This window comes from Pagrus major, chromosome 1, assembly GCF_040436345.1.
Source record: "Pagrus major chromosome 1, Pma_NU_1.0".
NCBI lineage: Eukaryota > Metazoa > Chordata > Actinopteri > Spariformes > Sparidae > Pagrus > Pagrus major.
In genome coordinates this window covers 28,365,568-28,385,909 of record NC_133215.1, presented here as the reverse complement: position 1 = coordinate 28,385,909, position 20,342 = coordinate 28,365,568, and the positions used below count along the sequence as shown (strand labels likewise).

The 20,342-nt window shown below is 40.8% G+C and overlaps 3 protein-coding genes across 4 annotated transcripts; 2 read left to right on the top strand and 1 right to left on the bottom strand.

The window, feature by feature from the left end:
- The first annotated feature begins 1,614 nt into the window (after positions 1 to 1,614).
- acp5a (acid phosphatase 5a, tartrate resistant) lies at positions 1,615 to 3,810 on the top strand. Its single transcript, XM_073468003.1, has 5 exons — positions 1,615 to 1,801; positions 1,897 to 2,096; positions 2,696 to 2,820; positions 2,915 to 3,260; positions 3,350 to 3,810. Exons 1-5 carry the CDS (start codon positions 1,711 to 1,713, stop codon positions 3,587 to 3,589), a joined length of 1,002 nt encoding a protein of 333 aa, XP_073324104.1. The 5' UTR covers positions 1,615 to 1,710; the 3' UTR covers positions 3,590 to 3,810.
- Positions 3,811 to 12,682: 8,872 nt separating this feature from the next.
- On the top strand, positions 12,683 to 13,933 carry syce2 (synaptonemal complex central element protein 2). Its single transcript, XM_073470903.1, has 4 exons — positions 12,683 to 12,757; positions 13,136 to 13,206; positions 13,370 to 13,484; positions 13,733 to 13,933. The coding sequence occupies exons 1-4, from the start codon at positions 12,683 to 12,685 to the stop codon at positions 13,931 to 13,933; spliced, it is 462 nt and encodes a 153-aa protein (XP_073327004.1).
- A 500-nt stretch (positions 13,934 to 14,433) lies between these two features.
- Positions 14,434 to 19,230, bottom strand: LOC141019415 (glutaryl-CoA dehydrogenase, mitochondrial-like). Of its 2 annotated transcripts, none has more exons than XM_073494365.1 (12): positions 19,043 to 19,230; positions 18,380 to 18,489; positions 17,986 to 18,018; positions 17,708 to 17,848; positions 17,401 to 17,463; positions 17,099 to 17,269; positions 16,875 to 17,004; positions 15,911 to 16,127; positions 15,701 to 15,804; positions 15,461 to 15,586; positions 15,190 to 15,350; positions 14,434 to 14,910 (listed from the first exon to the last, which is right to left on the bottom strand). In XM_073494365.1, the coding sequence occupies exons 2-12, from the start codon at positions 18,480 to 18,482 to the stop codon at positions 14,837 to 14,839; spliced, it is 1,323 nt and encodes a 440-aa protein (XP_073350466.1). In that variant the 5' UTR covers positions 18,483 to 18,489; positions 19,043 to 19,230; the 3' UTR covers positions 14,434 to 14,836. The 2 variants fall into 2 exon arrangements, with proteins under 2 accessions (XP_073350466.1, XP_073350539.1); XM_073494438.1 differs by having other exon boundaries at positions 18,380 to 18,486.
- Positions 19,231 to 20,342: the final 1,112 nt, after the last annotated feature.

Genomic DNA, 20,342 nt, shown 5'->3' with positions numbered 1-20,342 from the left:
AATGCACCGCCACTGAAGCCTTTAAGCCTGTAATGGGAATGAATATCTTGCTGTTGGCTTTATCATCCTGAAGACATACAGTAACATTCTTAGTGGTTATTGAAAGCTTTAGCTCAACAAAATCACTATTACAGAGCAACCATATTTGTTGGATTACATGTAGCGTAGGTGCATGAATGCACTAAAACAAAGATTACATTACGTTATGACTATGCATCCTGCAAACAGCTGTTTTAAGGAGATAAAACATAACTGTCACTTGATTCCAAAACAAATGCATGCATGAGCTTTATCAAGATCTTGATAACGGGAGTCAGTGTGACACTATTGTCAACAGGGACCGCCACAGTCAACAAAAAATGACTTTTAGCTGCTTTATTATTGCACTGATACAAAAGAAAACAAAAAAACTTAAATAGATTTTAAAATGTGCTCAAAATTGAAACAAGAAGGGCTTAGATATATCCTGACCTTCAGTCCCTCATATGAGTCAAGCACCAAAAGCAGTGGATCCTACATTTCCCATGATGCCACTCTCAACAGGGGTTATTTTTTAAACTTTGATAGCTTCCTCCACAATCCCAGAAGACATGTGCCCCTTTAATCAGGCCTGCTTGTTTGTGTGAGTGGAAGAAATAATGTGTGTACTTTGAACGGTGCACTGAACACTGTCATCACTAGTGCTAGTTGCTCTTCATCCGGCCATGTAAGCGTTTGTCTTCTGTTCATAGCCACAAAGAGTACAAGACATCATACCAGGCTGTGAGACTAAACAAGCTAGCTACGCCTTCAGCAGTCAACATTCCCAAAGTATCTAAAAAATATGGAAGCACAGAGTTGAAAAATGAAGAAGGGAAACAGTGATTAACACTGAAGTGGAAAAAATGGAGTCTGGACACCAGCTATAATAACCATCGTGGATCACATGTGTCCACAGTCCCAAGACTGAGTCAGGATGTGAGCAATGATCATGCCCCTGCGCCGTGTCCCGGGGCTGGTCCTCCTGCTGCCTCTGCTCTGGGAATGCTGATAAAAGGCGAGCAGGAGGAGCGCTGCGAGGACGGAGAGTGTCCCATCAGGTCATCCTGAGCACACCTCACCAGTTATCAGCTGTGAGTGTTTTTTTTATTTTTATCTTTGAGCTCTGGCATTATTATCTCTGCACTCCTGACAAGTTGTTTTTCCTGTTTGTTTTCTTTTGATAGGAGACGACTGAGTCATTAGATCCAGTTTTACTTCGTGGTTTGTTTGTGTGTTGAGGCTGAAATAGGTCATTTGATCTGTGTGTTTCATAAAAAGCAGAGTTTCTTATGTAAAAGAAGCAGAGATGCAGTGCTATGCTTTGACAGACATGAAATTGTGACCTCTGACCCTCTCAGCCTCATGGACATGGCTACTATGATTAGCTTCTATTAGCCCCAGCTGGGGCATGTCAGCTTCAGGCTGCAGCCAATCACAATTCACCTTTAGGTATAAAGCAAAAGATCATGTTGTTGCTTGGTGATGTTGGTAGAGAGGAAGCAAAGGGCTGCACGGTACGTTGCAGCTGTGGTTTGTGACGCTTGTTTGTTCCTTGTCTGGTTTCTTGGCTGAGGCGTGTGTACTTTCATTTTCATTCTCATTGGTTCTAGCGAAGTGTCTTGTTCTGCATTTGCACTGTTTCGTTCTGCTGCTAGCTGAAGGTCTGACTGTTGTTTTCTCTCCTTAAAGATGGCACTTACACTGGTATCCATCTTAATTGCTGCCATCCCTGTGGCCTACTGCTATCCTACTGCCTTCCAAGACCTGGAGGGACTTAGCAGTAAGTATCACTTAAACACAGGCTTTCTTGATCCCTGGTGGTTAACTTTAAGTGTGAGGTCTCTAAAGATTTTGTTATGTTCCCTTCCCTCACAGAAAACAGAACCTCCATTAAGTTCCTGGCTGTAGGAGACTGGGGTGGAGTGCCTTACCCCCCCTACATCACCGCTGTGCAGAAGACTACAGCTCGAGAAATGAGCAAAGTAGCAGAGCAGATGGGAGCTGACTTTGTTCTGGCCCTTGGCGATAACTTCTACTACAGAGGTGTGGACAGTGTGGATTCTCCTCGCTTTAAGGTCAGTCAAATGAACTTTGTATTATAAAAAGAAGAAAAATCTTGTTTGTTTTTTTTTTTGTTTTTTTTTTTATGGGAAATTTTTGACCCCAAAAATGAACATTTTAGTCATTAATTCTTCACCCCCATACTGATCAGAAGTTCTGTAGTCTACTTAACATTTCTGGAGCTTTGCAGCATTCTTAAATGTAAAAACATAAAATGGCTCCATACAGCTCCATCTTTACCCTAGTCTTGGGAAGAACCCGAGATCCCAATTGATGGTGGGTGTTATTTACACCCTGGACGCACAGTTGAGCTTGTGGATCCACTTCAGGTGTGCAATAACATTTTTAGCTTAGCAGCTACAGTTAAGATTTTGGCTTTTATAAGGGAGCGAATTACATCTTTTCAAATCAATTTGAGGGTCTCCATCTACTTCAGTTATTTAAGAGGATCACTTGAATGCTGTGAATCTCCAGAAAAGATTTGTGGACTATTAAAAACTTCCCCAAACTTTCCATTTTCATGGGGCTGAGTACATACTGACAGGTTTTTTTATTATTATTTTTGGGTGACCTTATCCTTTTTTTTAAAGCAAAATGTTTTCACCTCCATCAGGACACTTTTGAGTCTGTGTACACCGCCAAGTCTCTCAAAGTCCCCTGGTATGTGCTTGCTGGCAATCATGACCACGCAGGGAACGTCAAAGCCCAGATCGAGTACAGCAAAAAATCTGACAGATGGTGAGGAGAAACTCAAACCTGTTTTCAAAAAATCTTTTTTTTTTAAACTGATAACAAATCTTGTGTCCCAACCTGGCTTTCTCTTCACTCTCAGGAAATTCCCCGCTTACTATTACGAGCTGAACTTCCACATCCCCAACACCGGGAAGACATTGACCATCATCATGCTCGACACCATCATGCTGTGCGGCAACTCTGACGACTTTGTGGACGAGAAGCCCAGAGGCCCCCTGAGTGCTGTGGATGCCAACCGTCAGCTGACCTGGCTACAAGAGAGACTGGCTCGGTCCACGGCAGACTTCCTGTTGGTGGCCGGACACTACCCTGTGTGGTCTGTGTCTGAACATGGCCCTACACAGTGCCTTCTGCAGAGGCTTCATCCTCTGCTCAACAAATACAAAGCCACTGCGTACCTCTGCGGTCACGACCACAATCTGCAGGTTGGTTCATGCAGAATGTCACAAATGATTGTAAGAATCTGTTAAACTGCTTTGATCACATCTTTTTGTCCCTTTTTTGTTTTTTGTAGTACATTGAAGAGTCTGATGTGGGCTACGTGGTGAGCGGTGCTGGAAACTTCCTGGATCCAGATGTCCGTCACTGGAACCATGTTCCCAAAGGTTCTGTGAAGTTCTTCACTGGCCAAGCTTCAACACTGGGAGGCTTCGTCCATGCAGAGGTCACAGAGAACAAGATGATCGTGACGTTCTTCCAGGCTAAAGGCACGTCTCTCTACCGCACCGTCCTCTCCCAAAGGAGCTTTGAGTAGATGAGCTCACAACTGAAATGGTAGAGTTGTTAATTAAACAGTGTTAGTCTGCAGTGTAGTTTAAGATCAAAGTAATGGCTGTTAACCCGTTTTTTTTTTTTTTTTTTTAAACTTTGGCATTAATATTATGAAGAAATTGTATGTTTTTTAAAAAAGAGAATCAACTAGTTTTACATGTAAATTTATTGTATGATAAAAGAATAAATGTGGTTTGTAAAGAATATGTCTTGTGACTTGTACAGTACCACAGGCTTGTGTCATCATTTTTAAATGTGGTTTTCAAAGAGTGCTTGCAGTGTGTCATATGCACTCACAGCCGAAAATGGATCTGAGGAAGCTGTTTCTGTATGGACTTTAATTCTGAGCCTATAGTTTTATCAACACACGCACTCTATTTGTCAAATGTGGTTTCACAAGATGTTGTCTTACTTTAAACTGTCGTGAACATCTGACGGCTGCTCTTCCTGTCTTCAACACTTCAATGTGTAAAATTGGTTGAGTTGCCCTAAAGTGTGTTTACAGGTCTTGAGGGTGCTACTGCTTATGTGGGAAAGTAGTATAAAGCCTTTGTGACTCCAGAGGACGCTGCATGTAATCTGCTGAATTGCCTCAGTGGCTGAGCTGCATTGTGGGTAATGTAGGCATCAGGTTTTGAAAAGCAGTCCGTTGACAGTTTAAAAACAAATGATCAAAAATCAATCCAGCAGAACCAGAGCGATCATTGCTCTTATTCCACACATTTTTCTTGCTTTTCAAAACCTGGCACCTTCATTACCCACAGTGCAACTCAGCCACTGTGTGACATCAATGTAGGCAATTTATCAGATTACATGCGGCTTCCTCTGGAGCCGCACAAGGCTTTATTCTATGAAATGTTTTTTTTGTTTTTTTTCAAGCACATTGGTGGCATTACCCTTTTATATTTCAATGTTAATGCTGCCTTATATTTTTAAAGATTATGGATCTGTCTCACTTTACACCTTCTGAACTTGATCCTTTGATCTGAACACTTAAAATGCTGCACATACAAAAATATCTCTGGGAAACCAAACCCTACAGTAGGCACTGTTCTTGGAAAAGGATGTTTGTAGATATTTATTTGGGCCTAGTTTCTTACATGAGTCATGGTAGGAATATACTATATTTCTATTTACTATATATGTCTATTCAGCATCATAAGTCAACCACTATTGTAAATATGACTGGATGAGCACAGTGGCTCAGTTGTTCTGTGCATGGTTGGTCCATGGTCAGCTGCCATGACTTTGCAGTTATGCACATCTAAACCATTAAAATTCTTAAGGCCTGTTTATACCACCCTTAGCTTGCCTGTTAGTTTATGCAGTGAGATCTTGCAGGAGCAAAACACTAATTGGTTGAGAGTAGACAGAGCTGCATGACTTAAACATTTCCAAATAAGGATTAGAGTGCAAACCCGTGGCTTGTGTTTTGCCTGGGATTAGTTAAATGGATACCAAGATGAGCCCATTTGTAAAATCACAGCTGTTCATGTTGCATGACTTCTACCCATTCATCGATTTTGCAGCTTTGCTTAATTTTCTTATTAATTAGTGAAAACCATGATGCAGGGGTGAGAAAGGGAAAATGGTATTTAAAGTGATCAGCTGGTGCTGTTCAGCATATGTGTTTTTACTGCTACCATTTGCAATATAAAAATAGCAAATGTCTTAATTACAAGAAGCCTAAAAAAACTGATCATCTAGCCTTTAAATGTCAGGAACACGCAGTAGTTAAATGTGTCCTATCAGAGACCCATGTGCAGAGATCAGATGTGCACGTTGTTGGCTGCTGCGGAAGGACAGGAGACAAGAGGTCAAGACTTCCCCAGCCACTACTTTTTTGTCCGTCACAGAGAACCACCTGGCCTGCCAGCAGAGGATTAGGCTGAATGACGGCAGATTGGCAGTGGCTGCAACCAGGATAAACTCAGCCAACCAATGACAATTAACCTGGGGGTGAAGCCAAGACCCAGAACAGACGGTTCTCTATTTTTTCTCCCTCCTGCTGACATGTTGAATTGTTTAGCTTTGCTAATGGCTGTATGGTGTAAGGATTATTACTCTGCATCAGGAAAATAAATCTATGCACAATTTATGCAAATAACCACTGCATGTTGGTCCAAAGGTTCACAAAGCACCAAATAGGCCAGGGCATGCTATCTTATTTTATTATGTAATGAAATGCCATAGACATTCTTCCTTGTCTTTTCCTTGTCTTAGTGTGTTAATTATTAATTAGGATAAGTTACAGTCTGCTGTGTCATGCGTCGTCAGACAGAGATGGGCTGAGAGTCAGTGGTAATACGAAATTGGCCGAGGATAAGCTGCCACCTGAGGATAAAGGACAGGTAAGGATCACTTAACCCTGACTGACGTAAACCTACTGCAGACTAAGAGAAAGCCTCAGAGAGCTGCACATCGGGTCAGACCGACTGATGATTGGACCCTTTAGTAATAATATGCAGGAACTGTATGTGATGCAGGGCTCTCAGTGGGTGCCCTAACTGGTTCGCAGGAAATTCATTAAATTCAGGATTAAAGCAGCTAACATAGGTTTTTTTTTTTTTTTTTTTTTTTTTTACAATAACCAAGTTTCAAGTGACAACGTGAAAGGGCCTCGACCAGTGAATCTAATGAACCTATAGAGAATTACCACCTGAATCTGCAGTTTTTCAGCAGAGCCAAACCCCCAGTCCAAATGTGCACAACTGCAGCGTCATAATCCTGTGCTCACATGTTCCACCTCAAAATCCAGACGACGGCTAATCCCAAAATGTCTCTTGACACTGGTGAGCACAAATGATCGATGATTTAACAAGCAGTTAGAGTTGTGGAGTTATGTCAATAATGCAGTGTAGGATGAACACACAGATACATCCTGTGTCCTCATTTCCTTTGACCTCATTCATTTACCAACATAGACACAATACAGGATCTGTCACACTACACTTCTCAAAATAACTTCCTTTTAATATCTGCACTAAAACATAGGCAAGCACTGTGATGCATCTTTTTTGGAAGGTTTAACACCCCGGGTCAGAAGCTACTCCTCCTGACATTGAATAAAAGCTGCATGAGATGTGATGTATAACCTTTGGATGAAGTCATACATGGAACTCTCTGTTCGATCACCTCCTCACAGTTTGACCTTCTCTCAGTCTTAATTTGCCCCACCTTAAGCTCTTACCCATCTGCACCGATTAAAGAGCTCCTATGCCACCAGTGCACCTCTCATAGTGTCAGTGTGGAGTTAAAGAGCGCTAAGATCTTCTGTGACAGGAGGCCTGAGGAAATAGGATTAACAAAGCTTCTATCTTTCCTCAAGTCAGAACTGAAAAAGCCATTTTTAAAAAGAAACTGGCTGATTTTCTAAAATAAATCTGCAGGTGTTGATTTGTTTGAATGACATATGTTTTACCAGGGAACTCAGCCCAAAAAGGAACTGAGTGAGAACTTATGGGAAGTAGAACAAACAATCTAATGTCATAGTAATCAGGCAGAGAGAGGAACTTCACTTTTGACTGATGTGTTTCTGGTCGTGAGGCAGGAGTTGTTGGCGTTTGTTACATGTTGGAGAGAAAATGTTTGTTGCTGCTCAGTGCGCTACAGTTACATCTTCTTGTTCCGTTTATTTTTTATTATTATTATTAACATTTTCTTAATAAACCTGCCCAGTTCGGCAAACCCAAGACTTGGTTGCTTCCTGCTCACCTGTGTTCCCTGTGTTCTGTTTCACACACACCTGCATCACTCTCCTCCATCATGTGGCTACATCCTAGCTATCTCACAACTTGTTTCACTTCAGTACCAGTGACTTTCCGTTCCACATCAGTGCATTTGTTATTCCACCATGTAAAACACTGACATGGAGACATCTGCCAAGACTGCCAGTGCTGTTACGCAAGCAAGCAACATCTTACACAGAGGTCAGTCATGCTGCTTTGGACTTAAATCAGCCCTACACTGCTGCACTGAGCATCATCACTGACTCCACACTTCATTCACACTGTTGGCTGTCTCTAAACGCCCCAGCCTGGATGCAGTGAATCCAACCAGAATAATAATGTCGGTTTCTGCTGTCCGATTATCTAATTCTACGGCTCAAAAGTAATAAAAGGATGCTGTATTAAAGGTTAAGCTGCTCATCAAATCTTCTCTCCCTAATCTCCATCCCTTACTGAATACAGGCACTCTGGGTTCAACAGATGGAAAGAGCAATGTTAACCAAAAATTACCTAATATTTAAAAAAAAGACAATGTTAATACTTTGATGTTTATCCAGCGAATGACAGCAGAGGTGAAATAATCCGAGAACAAATGAGAAATGACTGAAAGTGCTGAGGCTGTGCATGTGTTTGTGATGTCACAGCCTTCATGGGCTTTTAATATCCCAGGATTTCTGCATCTCAGTCAATATCCTGCTTAAAAAGGACCCTGAAATCTTTCTTTTTGAGTTGTGTAACAGTGCGTGTCTTTTTTGATGGCAACTGCAAACAACAATAGATCTGGGTGCCTCCTGCAGTGACATCCTGAACGCAAATCAGATCACAGTTTAACAGATATGACTCCAGTGAATCATGAACCATTATAAAGGCCATAATGTCACACTGTCACAGTTGTGCAGTGTAGTGTTGCATTTTTAGTAATTTAACACCATTTAAATGAGCCCTGTGGAGTTTTCTTATAGACAAACAATAGTAAATTTTACATTTAGTGTTTATTACTAAAACACACTGTGTGCATTTCATCTCATAGAACATTTGCAAACCTATCTTTTAAATGTTTTATGCACTGTTTACGTCCATGTTTTCTTGTGTTCCTCTTCTGTGCCATTTTAGTGTCGTTCATCATTGTTTCTTTGCCGAAATAGGCTTTTATTTTGTATTGTATTAATCTGGTGCATACTGTGCCTGTCCTTAAAAGGCATCACATGGTCACCTGAAAGCGGTCACCTCCACTAATTGAATTAACTCCACCCTATTACTTAGTAAGTTAGGCCGATCCTCCTAAGGAGCACAAATATATTTAGCATCAGAATAAGATTGAGACACAAGTGTTAGCAAACATTGTCTTTGTATAGTATTCACCTTTATTTGACACAAGAGCTCAACACAGACACTTGTCTCTCCTGTAATGTGCGCACTGCTCTCTTCATCATTTATACTGTATTATATACTGTATGATACATTAGAGATCACTTAGTGAAACAGTGAAGTTTTGACGGAGTCTGTCATTACTGAGACGCACCCCTGTCCATGTCCAAACATGAACTCATTATTAATTGGGATTATTTTATGTTGAATATCTCCTCATAACTCCATACGAAGTTTGCCAAAACAGGTTAAGTTCCTACATACAAACAAATATAACAGTATGGACTGATAACTGAGTCTGGCAGGAGAAGGTAAATAATAATGATGCTAACTTGGCACAAGTCCGCAGGGAATATTAACGAGTGAAGGCTGTCCCACTCAGAGTCCCAGGCTTGGATCCTGAGAAATGGTCAAGTAGAGAGATCAGTAACTCCGACAGAAGTAAATCCATACGTCCTGATTGGCCTCGATCACTGCTTAAGTATGATCCCAGTCAGAAAATATCAAAAGTCTTGCATGCAGAGTCGCCAGGTCTCTGCAAGTCACATGATGTTGCTGGCTTGTGACACACATTGATTTTCACAAGATGTTCCCATAAATGATTCAACTTTATCCAACAAAAGGTGTGAAATGTGTTTCAGAGGTGAAAACAAGGAGCTAAAGAAGCTCAACTAAAGAAGGAAATCAAAGCAACAGGGGAATAAGAGGAGTTTAAAGCAGATGCACCACATGAAAACTGTCTTGGATCCTTCACGCTGTCTCATGCATCACTCTCCCTTGGGAGTGGGTGATTGTAGGACGGGCTATTCACGTTCAGGGAGGTGGGAAAGAACGAAGGTATGTATGGAATGACGGACATCAGAGGGCTGGACAGCGGGCTCTCATGCAGGTGAGCCATGGGGATGATGACGTCGTCCTGGTTCCACACGTGGAAGGCATTTGGGTGCGAGTGGGTGAGGGCAGGTGGTAGTTGCAGAGGGTTGACTCCTTCCATCCTGCCGTCTTTCATCATGTCGTCATCAAGCGGGCCCAGCAAACAGTCTGTGGACGGGTCAAAAGAGAAGGGATGAGAACCAAACAATTTAACGCCACCATCTTCATCCCAATCCCCACTATCCTTAAAAAAAAGTCCCTAAGTGTTTCAATTAATTTAAGATTGGTCGCTGTTGTAGACATTTACATCAAGTTTGCTTCATAACTGGTGCACTTTTGCTTCATCTCCAAGGGAATCTACTGAAAAAATATATTCTTTGTTTTCAGCTTTTTTAGTTGGTACAGAGACATAATAGTGTATATTAAGCTAATCTTATTGAGGGTAAGAGAATCTGACACAATTCAATGCATATTCTCTACAGCGAAATGAAAATTATAACATTATCGATTAGTTGTTTGGTCTATAAAATGTCAGATATCCGAAAATATCAACCTAAAACCTCAAAATATCAGTGTCTCCCAAAGTCCAGGATGACATCCTCAAATGTCTTGTTTTGTCCACAACCCAAAGATATTACATTAACTAGCACAGAAGGGTAAAGAAACCAGGAAACATTCACATTTAAGAAGAATTTTCCTCTTAAATATTTCTCAAACCGATTAATCATTTATAAGAACAGTTGTCGGTTAATTTAATGATGGACAACTTATCGATGAATGTTGCAGCTCTACCCTTCAGAGGATATCTACCCAAAGCACTGTTCAACAGGCTGGCTTTTATTTTTGAGAGCATTCTCAAACAATGTTACATAAAAAAAATGTTTTAAAAAACAAGTTCTGATATACGAGACTGCTACCTCCAATGGATTTGAGTACCTGTTATATCCAGCATGAGGTCTTTGATAAGGTGACCCACGATAGCGTAGGCCACAGCAACAACGATCAGAGCGGCCATCAGGAGGTAGAGGACAGATTTAGGGAGCTGGATGAGGTCCCTGGGAGGAGGCTTGTACTCCTTGTAAAGTGGCTCCCCATTTTGGACCAAGTACTGGAATGAAAGTCCGCCTTCGTCTGTGTAGTTAAAGCTGTCCATATTCCCAGAGCCTCTGCTTCCTCCAGTGATGAGAAGTTATTCCATTATATTCAAAGTGAAAATGTTCCCAATTTGATTTATTCACTTGCTGAGACGTCACTCCCTAAAATGCAGACAGGCAGAAAGAGCAAAAATATTTAAATCTTCTCATTTAATTAACTTTAATATAAGGCAGATGGAAGAATGTAATGCAAATATATTCAAATAGCCATTTGAATTTACCCTCCAAATGGCTATTTACCTACTCATTTTTCAAGATACAAAGAGCTACTTTTCTGATACTAAACAGAAAATCGGCCAGTGAACAAATTCACCCACCTGTCAAAGCCACGTTTTGGCAGCTTCCAGATTAAACACATTTGGGTCTTTTCAGTGTTGGTTCACCAACATCTCCCTATTTACTTTCTTTAGCATCGTGCTGTTGTATCATCAGTCCATCCCACAAGCAGAACATGTCAGACAGCCTCTGTGCCTCTCTGCTGTGTGCTGTGTCCTCTGTGCTGGAATAATTCAGACTGTGAGCAGTGGAAGAGAGAGAGAGAGAGAGAGAGAGAGAGAGAGAGAGAGAGAGAGAGAGAGAGAGAGAGAGAGAGAGAGGGGGGAAGGCAGGGATTAGATTTCCAATCACAGCAACGATCAATCAGCCCCTCATCCCACTTAATCCAGGAGAAACAATCTGAGTGAGTGCTTTCTGCCCTGTAATGCTCAGGGCAGACACACACGCACACGCACGCACACATACACACACACACACACAATGTTAGATACACAGAAGCTAAGAAGTTCTTTTTTTGTTTTAACGGATCCCAAAAAAGGCTGAATTTAAGTCTTGCACAACTTCCGGTTTTGTTTCTGTTTCACTCACTACTGAAAAAGCTGATAAATGGCTACATGTCTTTATTCTAAATTGAATGGGTGCTGCATTGGTTGAATTGGTGAAAGCAATTAATTGTATTTTATTTTATTTTCTATTTTTTGCATATTTGTACCTACCAGATCCAGTGTAATAATAACTTGTTTGTCCTTTTTTTAAAAAAAAACATAAAGCACAACTTTTAATAGGACTGTACTGGAGTTGTAAAATTAGTAGTTTTCTATTTTTTTTAACAAGATTATTCCATGTAGCTAATGAGGTTGTCTCTTCTTACAGTGTGGTGCTGTAGCTAATGAGGTTGTCTCTTCTTACAGTGTGGTGCTGTAGCTAATGAGGTTGTCTCTTCTTACAGTGTGGTGCTGTAGCTAATGAGGTTGTCTCTTCTTACAGTGTGGTGCTGTAGCTAATGAGGTTGACTCTTCTTACAGTGTGGTGCTGTAGCTAATGAGGTTGACTCTTCTTACAGTGTGGTGCTGCTGACCTCCTTCACTTCTTCCACCGCTCCTAACCGAACTGGGTGAGGATATGTCATTTTAACCAGATACTATATATTACCTAATAATATCATACATATTTTACGATTTTAACAACATAAAATCAAAACACAAAAACGTAAAACAGGCCGCGGGATTTCGGCCTTTGTTTTTTAAAACATAAACAGAATGAAAATTAGTTTAAGCTAGCAAGATGAAGTACGTTAGCATTCACGTTAGCCGTTAGCGCACATAACAGCTAGCCAGATGCACACACACACAACTAACGCGCCAATTTTACATATAGTGGTTATCTGAAGGAAAAATAAGTATAAGTATTTGCTTGCAACGTACTGTTGTTTGATGTGAAGCTATTGGTAAAATTACTTTTTACTTTTAGCGGACAAGAGGGGTTAGCTAGCTAAAGCTGTACCTAGGTTTAAGTGAGAACTGATCCATCTCCTTATTCTAACATTAGCATACATTACAGTTTCTTATTAACAGGTTATTGTAGTCGAAGAAACTTACATTTATATTTTCTTCACAAACATCATTTATGTATTAGATGTGTCTTATTTTTCTCAAATTTAGAGTCCAACAGAGCAACATGGATTTTTCCTTAGATGAGCTGCCGTCCTCTTCACACTCCACTCCCAAGAGCCGCCATGAAGACTCAGAGATGGTAACATGTAATCATATAAAACTAAAGACCAAGAAGTCCCCAAATATATTTAAAATTGTGACAGCACGATATTAATTTGTGGTAGCGCCATAGCCTACTGTTGAAAAAGTTGAGAACGAGACTTGTGAACAAGTTACTATTTTCTGTTACAAGATGTGACACATGATTTGTATTATGTACATATATGTAAATGTCTGTCATGATGAATGTTACAGATGTGAACTTATTTCCCCAAGTCAACAATTTGTCCCCACATGATTGAAGAGTAATTTTAAGGCAACTGTATTTTTGAGATCTGTGAATTCATACTTTTTAGTTACTGCACACTTGGCGATGGTGGACACGTTTACAGCTGTTTTGTCATTGTCCTTAATACAGCCAGAAGACCATGATTCATCAAGAGGGATGTCCTCAAGCCTGAGCATTACTGACATCCAAGAGAATATCTGGTACAGTCCAACCCATTCACTGAAGTTATCATTCATAAATTAGCATTCCTAAGCGGTACCGTCCACTTGCCCCAGGAAGAACTGTACGTTTATATTCCTTAATGAAGAAGAAATTTAGGTTGGAGCCACGTTCAACCTGCATGCATGTCACTATCTATTGTAGCTCTAGCATTGATGATATCCGTGGAAGAGTGCAGGATCTGGTAGAAGAGATTAACGACAGCCGCACCAGTGACCAGAAAGTGATGGACAGCTTTGAGGAGAAGTTAATGAAAAAGGTAGAAAATATTTGTAATGCTCCCGGTCCTGTTCTTCACCACTATGTACAGTTCATATTTACCAAGTACTCCTTTCATGACTTTCATGATGGGCCTGAACGCACTTCATGCTCAAAAGTAAAATGCTGATTGTGGACTGACACATAGGCACTTTTTGTTGACTGTGTCTTACACTGTCGCTGGCCACAAACGTTCTAATCTGGTCATTGGTAAGATTGTTTTTTTTTACCCCTCATTTTATTCCCTAGGTGCCAGAGATGTGCCAGCAGATGAAGGAGCACATGTACACGGTGTATGAGGAGAACAGTAATAAGATGGAGGTGAAGCTGCAGGAGTTGTTCGAGGTGCTGGAGAGGTGCACTAAGCTCAACACGGAGCTCATGGAGGCCACCCAGGCGCTGGCAGGTCTCAGAGAGGACCTGGACATCAGCCAGACATCAGAACCCTGACAAACTAGCTATTACTCTGATATTCATGCTATTTTTGAACTAGTTCATGTGTTATTCAGAATTACTTACTTATTCTGAATGTTTTCTTTTATTATATTGAGTATTCAGAATAGTTGCATGGATAATGCCCTTTGTTTTTGTGACAATCCACGGTTGGCTGTGTTGTTTATTTTTAGGGCAGTAGTTCAGGTTATAAGTCAAGGTTTCAATGAAAAAACCAAAGCTGAATCCAGGTTATATTTATGGTCAATTTCAGTATCTATTGATTTATTAAATGAAACCAACAGTAACAGATAAGCATATTTATTTGTCTCTCAGGTGTTAACATTTTAAATTTGTTATTTATCATAGTGCCCCATTGTGTCTGTAGTTATTTGTATTTCACCAATGCAGTTGTTCAGACCTACTCTGACTAACATGATAAAAATTTTAAATGACAACAGAAGATCATTTATTTTGAATAGTGCACACAGCATCTCAGATGAACTCACACCTTCTCACTCATTCAAAGTCCTTTATTTACATATTAAATTATCAGAAAATAAACTCATAATGCCACAACTTCACATGCACCTGCCTCATAATCAGTTCCTGAAGTGTACTTCAGACAACCGTACAAGCATTATGACAGTTGGACCCATCGCTTTGTGAGGTTGACCTTAAAAACAAGCCTAAAGTACCAAACAAGAGGGGCTGTAGCAATCAGCTCCTATCAGGTATTTGAAAAAGTATAAACATAATGAGGTATTTGTGATTTATCCCACCAAGCAAAACTTCAGTCCACCTTGTGTTTCTACACATATAAGTTTGCCCAATGAAGCCTGTGTTTTGCAGAGGTCAGATGAACAGGTACTCCAGTTCAAATACACATCAAGTCCATTTCAAGAAGACGGTGAAGAGCCTTTACTTTCCAACAGTGAAAGACTGCAGTCCAGTGATTGCTCGGCCCAGGATCAAGGCATGAATGTCATGAGTTCCTGCAAAAAAAAAACAAATACACATTATTGAGGGTTTTTTGTTTGTTTTTTAAAGGCAAATTGGCTACATTTATTTGTACTAACATTTGGTTAAAAAAACACAACAGAATAGTGAACCAGAGTCCAAAAGTGGACCATCTCTATCTTCTGCACTGCTGCCCTCTCGTGGTGGATGCATATAACTGCAGCTAAAGTTTGAAATCCTTTTCACTACAACACTTCCTTCTGTTGGTGCTTTTAAAAAATGAAGATTAGATGTATCCACTGGTGTGTGCCTACCCTCGTATGTGTTGACGGCTTCCAGGTTCATGACGTGACGGATAATGTGGTACTCATCTGCGATGCCATTTCCTCCCAGCATGTCTCTTGCCTGCCTGGCAATATCCAAAGATTTGCCACAGCTATTCCTCTTCAGCATGGAGATCATCTCTGGTGCTGCTCTATTAGGGGAAGAAGACACACGTTAAAGAAAAACTGTTTTTATTTTGACTAGAAGAGACCACCGGTGTGTAGAGAAGGCGCCAAAACAAGACAGAAAGAGAAGACTCACTTCTTCTCATCGATAAGTCTTCCCAGGGAAAGACATGACTGCAGCCCAATGGTGATCTCTGTCAGCATGTCAGCCATTTTCTTCTGCATCAGCTGGTTCCTGGCCAGTGGCACCCCAAACTGGATTCTGATTGGAGGATAGAAAGACATGAAATCCAATCCTTCTGTAAAAAAGCTGATAATGTAATGTCCTCTGACCTTGTTTAGGCAACGCACATAGTGTAATCAGAACATCATGTACCTGTCCAGAGTGTACTGACGGGCAGCGTGGAAGCAGAATTCAGCAGCTCCCAGAGCTCCCCAGGCGATGCCATACCGGGCGTTGTTCAGACAACCAAAGGGACCCTAATCACCAACAAAATAAAATGTAACATATCAGCATGCAGTAATATTAATGTTGTAATGTAAAGGTACAATTAATTAAACTTGAGCTCAGAGAGCAGCCACTTACAGCGAGACCAGAGACGTTGGGCAGCAGGTTCTCCTGGGGAACTTCCACTTCATCCATCAGGATCATGCCAGTGGCGGACGCCCTCAGCGAGAACTTGCCCTCAATCTTGGGGGTGGCAAAACCCTTCATTCCACGCTCCAAGATGAAACCTCGCACCCTGCCATCCTCACACTTTGCCCACACCACTGCGATGTCTGCCACGGGGGAATTTGTGATCCTAGCAGGAGAAAAAGAGGGAGAAGGATTTCATGCATTAACAGAATGATTTCACTTTTCAGTATTTCATAAAGAGCTCGACACAGCCATGTTTCATCAAAAGTTTTCATTTTTAACTAACCTAATATCAGTTTATCAGTGAGCTACCTCCAAAGAGAGAAGCAGGCTTCTTCAACTTTTAGGATTTTCTTACATACTGGCAGCACTGTCGCAACATCTTTTCACATCATTAGCCTCAAAACACCGGACGTCCATGTGTCAGACACAATTAAATCCACAGTAGTTGACAGTAAACATAGGAGTAAACATTTTAAACTGGATAATAGTCCAAAACTTATGGTGACACTGGAACAGAAAGAATTGTCCTTATTTTCTGTACTATCTGAATTTAAAATGGGTCAGATTCTATTTTTTTTTTTTTTTGCCATATAATTATTAATTTTTATATAATTTTCCTCTATATATCAGAAGTTTGAAGTACATTGTTAGATTGACACACCAGTGAGACCGAACAACCACCTCATATGGTACCATCTAACAGTGGAGGAAGTATTCACATCCTTTACTTGAGTAAAAGTACCAATACTGTTAAATTACTCTCTCTACAAGTAAAAGTCCTGCATTGAAAATGTTACTAAAATAAAAGTATGCAAGTATAATCAAGAAAAATGTATTACACCAATCAAATTTTTTTATTTTAGTATTAAGAGTCAAACCAGAAGTCGGTGCTTTTTGTAGTTCTACCTACCAGGTCTTGGCTCCACTGATGGTGAAGGTGCCACTTGATGGGTTGTATTTGGCCTTGGTCTCCATACCGCTGGGATCACTGCCGTGGTTGGGCTCTGTCAGGCCAAAGCAGCCCATGATTTCTCCACTGGCTGCACGACAAATAAAAACACAAGGGAAGCTCTTGAAACTGGACATTGCCATTTTTAAAATGTTGTGTGCAAATGCAGAAAACATCCGTCTCACCCAGGCGGGGCAAGTACTTTTCCTTCTGGGCCTCTGTGCCGTAAGCATTGATGGGGTGCATGACCAGTGAAGACTGGACACTCATGACTGACCGATACCCGCTGTCCACTCTCTCTACCTCTCTGGCAATCAAGCCGTATGCCACATAGCTAGTGCCTGCACAGCCGTACCCTGCAGAGGAAGTAAGACACAGTGTAAAGTCCTGCATATAATCCAAACATGACGATATTGTTCCTAAAACAAAGACCTCACTAACTCTTATATTCTCTGTGACTGATTATGAGGTTTTGTTTTCTGTTTACCTTTAATAGTTGGGCCCAGGACGCCTAACTCTCCCATCTCTGAGACAATCTCCCGGTGGAAATCTGTAGCCAGATGCATGTTGGGAAAACAGAAACTGACAATCAAACACTTATCAGAAAATAAACACATTTTGCACAGTTCCAACTTAAAAAGTGTGTAAAAAGCCTAACCTGTGGTTGAATTAGCCTAGATGAGCATCTAAAAGTCCATTTCTGCTCTGGATATTTAATCATAAATGAATCCCTAAAGTCTGACCCACACATAACTCCTCTGAATGCTCCGACCACAGATGTGTGCTCTGCTTACGTTCATTTCTGTTGGCCATGAGGATACGGGGCATGAGTTTCTCCTGGCAGTAGTCCCGGAAGGAGTCCCGGATCATGATCTCCTCCTCTGTCAGCTGACCCTCCAGTTCCAGGGCGTCCCGCCAGTTGAATGACACCTTGGCTGAGAGTCAAAACATGTACATACACACACACACACACACACACACACACAGTGGTTATGTCACCATAACATGTGGTAACAGAACATGTGAAGGAATCTGCACAGACAAGTGTTCAACTCATTAAAGCTTTACTTACGTGCCTTAGCCGGCTTTTTGGTTTCTTCAGCATCTGAAGGAAGACAAGTAAAAATGTTGAGTCCATTATCTTACTCAAATTTAAACAACTTATGTCTGTTTTCGCCTCCTGTATTTGCTTTTTCACACACTCTAGCTTCATATGCATCAACGTTTCAGCCTTAGGCCTTCGTCACAATCAAAAACCGGCTTGTCTTAAGTTGCTGATCTTGAAAAAGACCTGAGGGCTTTGAGTAAAAAGAAAAATGGATACGAAGCTGAAATGTGCAACACTTTTTTTCTACTTTCTAGTGTACTTGCAGTCTCATTACAGCCCTAAGCATGTGTTACCTTTCTGTAATATGCTAAAAGCTCTAAATATTTTTAAAAAATGTAATAAATTATTCCAGATGTACCTCTGGAGGCTGCAGCAGCTGTGCCCTGGGCTCTGCACACAGTGACAGCAGCACATTTTTTGCTGTTAGACAGCAGACGGGTGACAGCACCTCTGAGAGCCATATGTCTACTGAACAAAGAGGAAAATGAGATATGAAACATATATTAAAGTTGTCATATTAATTCATATATATGAACACTGTATAGGCACATTTCCCAGTTAATAAGACATTTTTATGCAACAATATTGAAAATCGAGGTGCCAGACCAGCGAAAATCAGGACAATTCGTCAAAATATAACACACATTACTATTTCTTTATCTACCTATGTAAAATGCTTCATAGTAGGCTCCTCACCTATTTGTTTTTGTTATTATTGCATTTTTATCACTCCATGCAGGACAGACAATAGGGGCTTGATCAAGGTTTGATCAGGAACTCGGTTTGAACACTATTTCAAATGTTTTCTAGACGCAGAAAAGGTAAAATTCAAACTGAACGAGCCTGTTTGTAATGTTTGACATTCATCAGGACATAGGAACATGTTGTCCCCCCCTCCACACACACACACACACACTCTCAGGCTGAGTCCTGTTCAAACACCTAAAACCAACGTTGGTTTTAGGTGTTTGAACAGGACTCAGCCTGCAGCAGTGTAAATGTTTAGTTTAAAGAACAGTACCTGTATTCCTCTCGCTGAGTTTGTCTGATGATCCGGTAACTTTTCTGCGGTGATTCAATGAGCGTTAAAAAAGTCGCTTAAATAACACTTGGTGACGTCACAGGGATATGTAACGTTATATACGGGAGCTCCTTTCCTCCATGACAGTTGAGGCAAAGCATCGGGAGCATATAGTTGTGCAACGCATGGGAGTTATGCAACCAGCTTTCATGCCTTGAATAAAGAGGCACTAAAGTGTGTTAAATACACGTGTGCAGTTTTCCGTCTGTTGTGAATGTGTGATGCTGCTCTCTCCTCCGTGCACAGCACACTATTTGGACTTCTAGTGAGTGTGTGAATTAACTTTGCAGCACATTTCCACACCCAAAATGGCGTTTCAGGACTGCTGTGGGCCCGCAGTGTGTGGAGGGTGTCGGCCCACGCCCTTCCAGCTCATTGGCTGGTAAAATAAGAAGCCATGTGCAGACACCGAGTGCAGTGTGAGTGTCTGTACCCAACTTTTGTAAGTGACTCTGCAGCTGACCTGGAGGCAGCTGACAACAGGCACAAACAACAGCAATGACCTCAAATCAAATCTATAATCTTAATGAAGACAGATTGTCTAGTATATGGTCGTCAGCCTAATGTAAGCCCCTGGATTTTAAAGAGAAACGACCGATGACTTTTTACAATGTAACCAGCAGTAGTTCTTAAAAAACAAATTAAAATTCATCATTAACATGACTGTTAATGACATTAAGATGTACATTGACTTTACAAAGAAATGTGTTTAAAAGCTTGGTAACAGATATTTTGTGTGTGACTTGAAACCTGATCATGATCATGATCATGTCATACATTTAAATTATTCACTGATTTACCGGCACACCCTCACCTGACACTATTGTGGCAAAAGGAGGGAATCTTCATGTGGTTTAAGAGTCATCATGGCCAGTTTAGCTTCTCAGGAAACCTCTCATGATATGATGTTTCCAGATAGTAGCTACTGACTGTATGCTTACTCATGATTACTCAGGGTTTCCTGCTCCTGTGATCTGATAAGCTCAAGATCTTAAGATTCATAACAAACAAATAGGAAGCAGCATATCACCAGAGTAACTGCTAAGTGCTGCTAGCTAGTTAGCCCAGTTAGCTGTGTAGTTAGTGATCATTGAAGTCTTTATCTATGTGTCACAGTAGGTATTAAAAGGAATAGTTGTTTAGTTGTAGGAGAGTGGTGGAGGATGCACTCACATCCTTACATTAATGTAAAAATATCACACAATACAACATTCTATAATAACTCCATTAAGGAGGCGAG

Excerpts from the sequence above, each read along its gene's own strand:
- acp5a (XM_073468003.1), top strand. The coding sequence starts at position 1,711 with ATGGCACTTACACTGGTATCCATCTTAATTGCTGCCATCCCTGTGGCC. Across the intron at positions 2,821-2,914 it reads AGCAAAAAATCTGACAGATG|GAAATTCCCCGCTTACTATT; the intron begins GTGAGGAGAAAC and ends CTTCACTCTCAG. Across the intron at positions 3,261-3,349 it reads GTCACGACCACAATCTGCAG|TACATTGAAGAGTCTGATGT; the intron begins GTTGGTTCATGC and ends TGTTTTTTGTAG.
- syce2 (XM_073470903.1), top strand. The coding sequence starts at position 12,683 with ATGGATTTTTCCTTAGATGAGCTGCCGTCCTCTTCACACTCCACTCCC. Across the intron at positions 13,207-13,369 it reads GACATCCAAGAGAATATCTG|CTCTAGCATTGATGATATCC; the intron begins GTACAGTCCAAC and ends TATCTATTGTAG. Across the intron at positions 13,485-13,732 it reads AGGAGAAGTTAATGAAAAAG|GTGCCAGAGATGTGCCAGCA; the intron begins GTAGAAAATATT and ends TTTATTCCCTAG.
- LOC141019415 (XM_073494365.1), bottom strand. The coding sequence starts at position 18,482 with ATGGCTCTCAGAGGTGCTGTCACCCGTCTGCTGTCTAACAGCAAAAAA. Across the intron at positions 18,019-18,379 it reads AGCTGCTGCAGCCTCCAGAG|ATGCTGAAGAAACCAAAAAG; the intron begins GTACATCTGGAA and ends GTCTTCCTTCAG. Across the intron at positions 17,849-17,985 it reads CAAAAAGCCGGCTAAGGCAC|CCAAGGTGTCATTCAACTGG; the intron begins GTAAGTAAAGCT and ends TTTGACTCTCAG.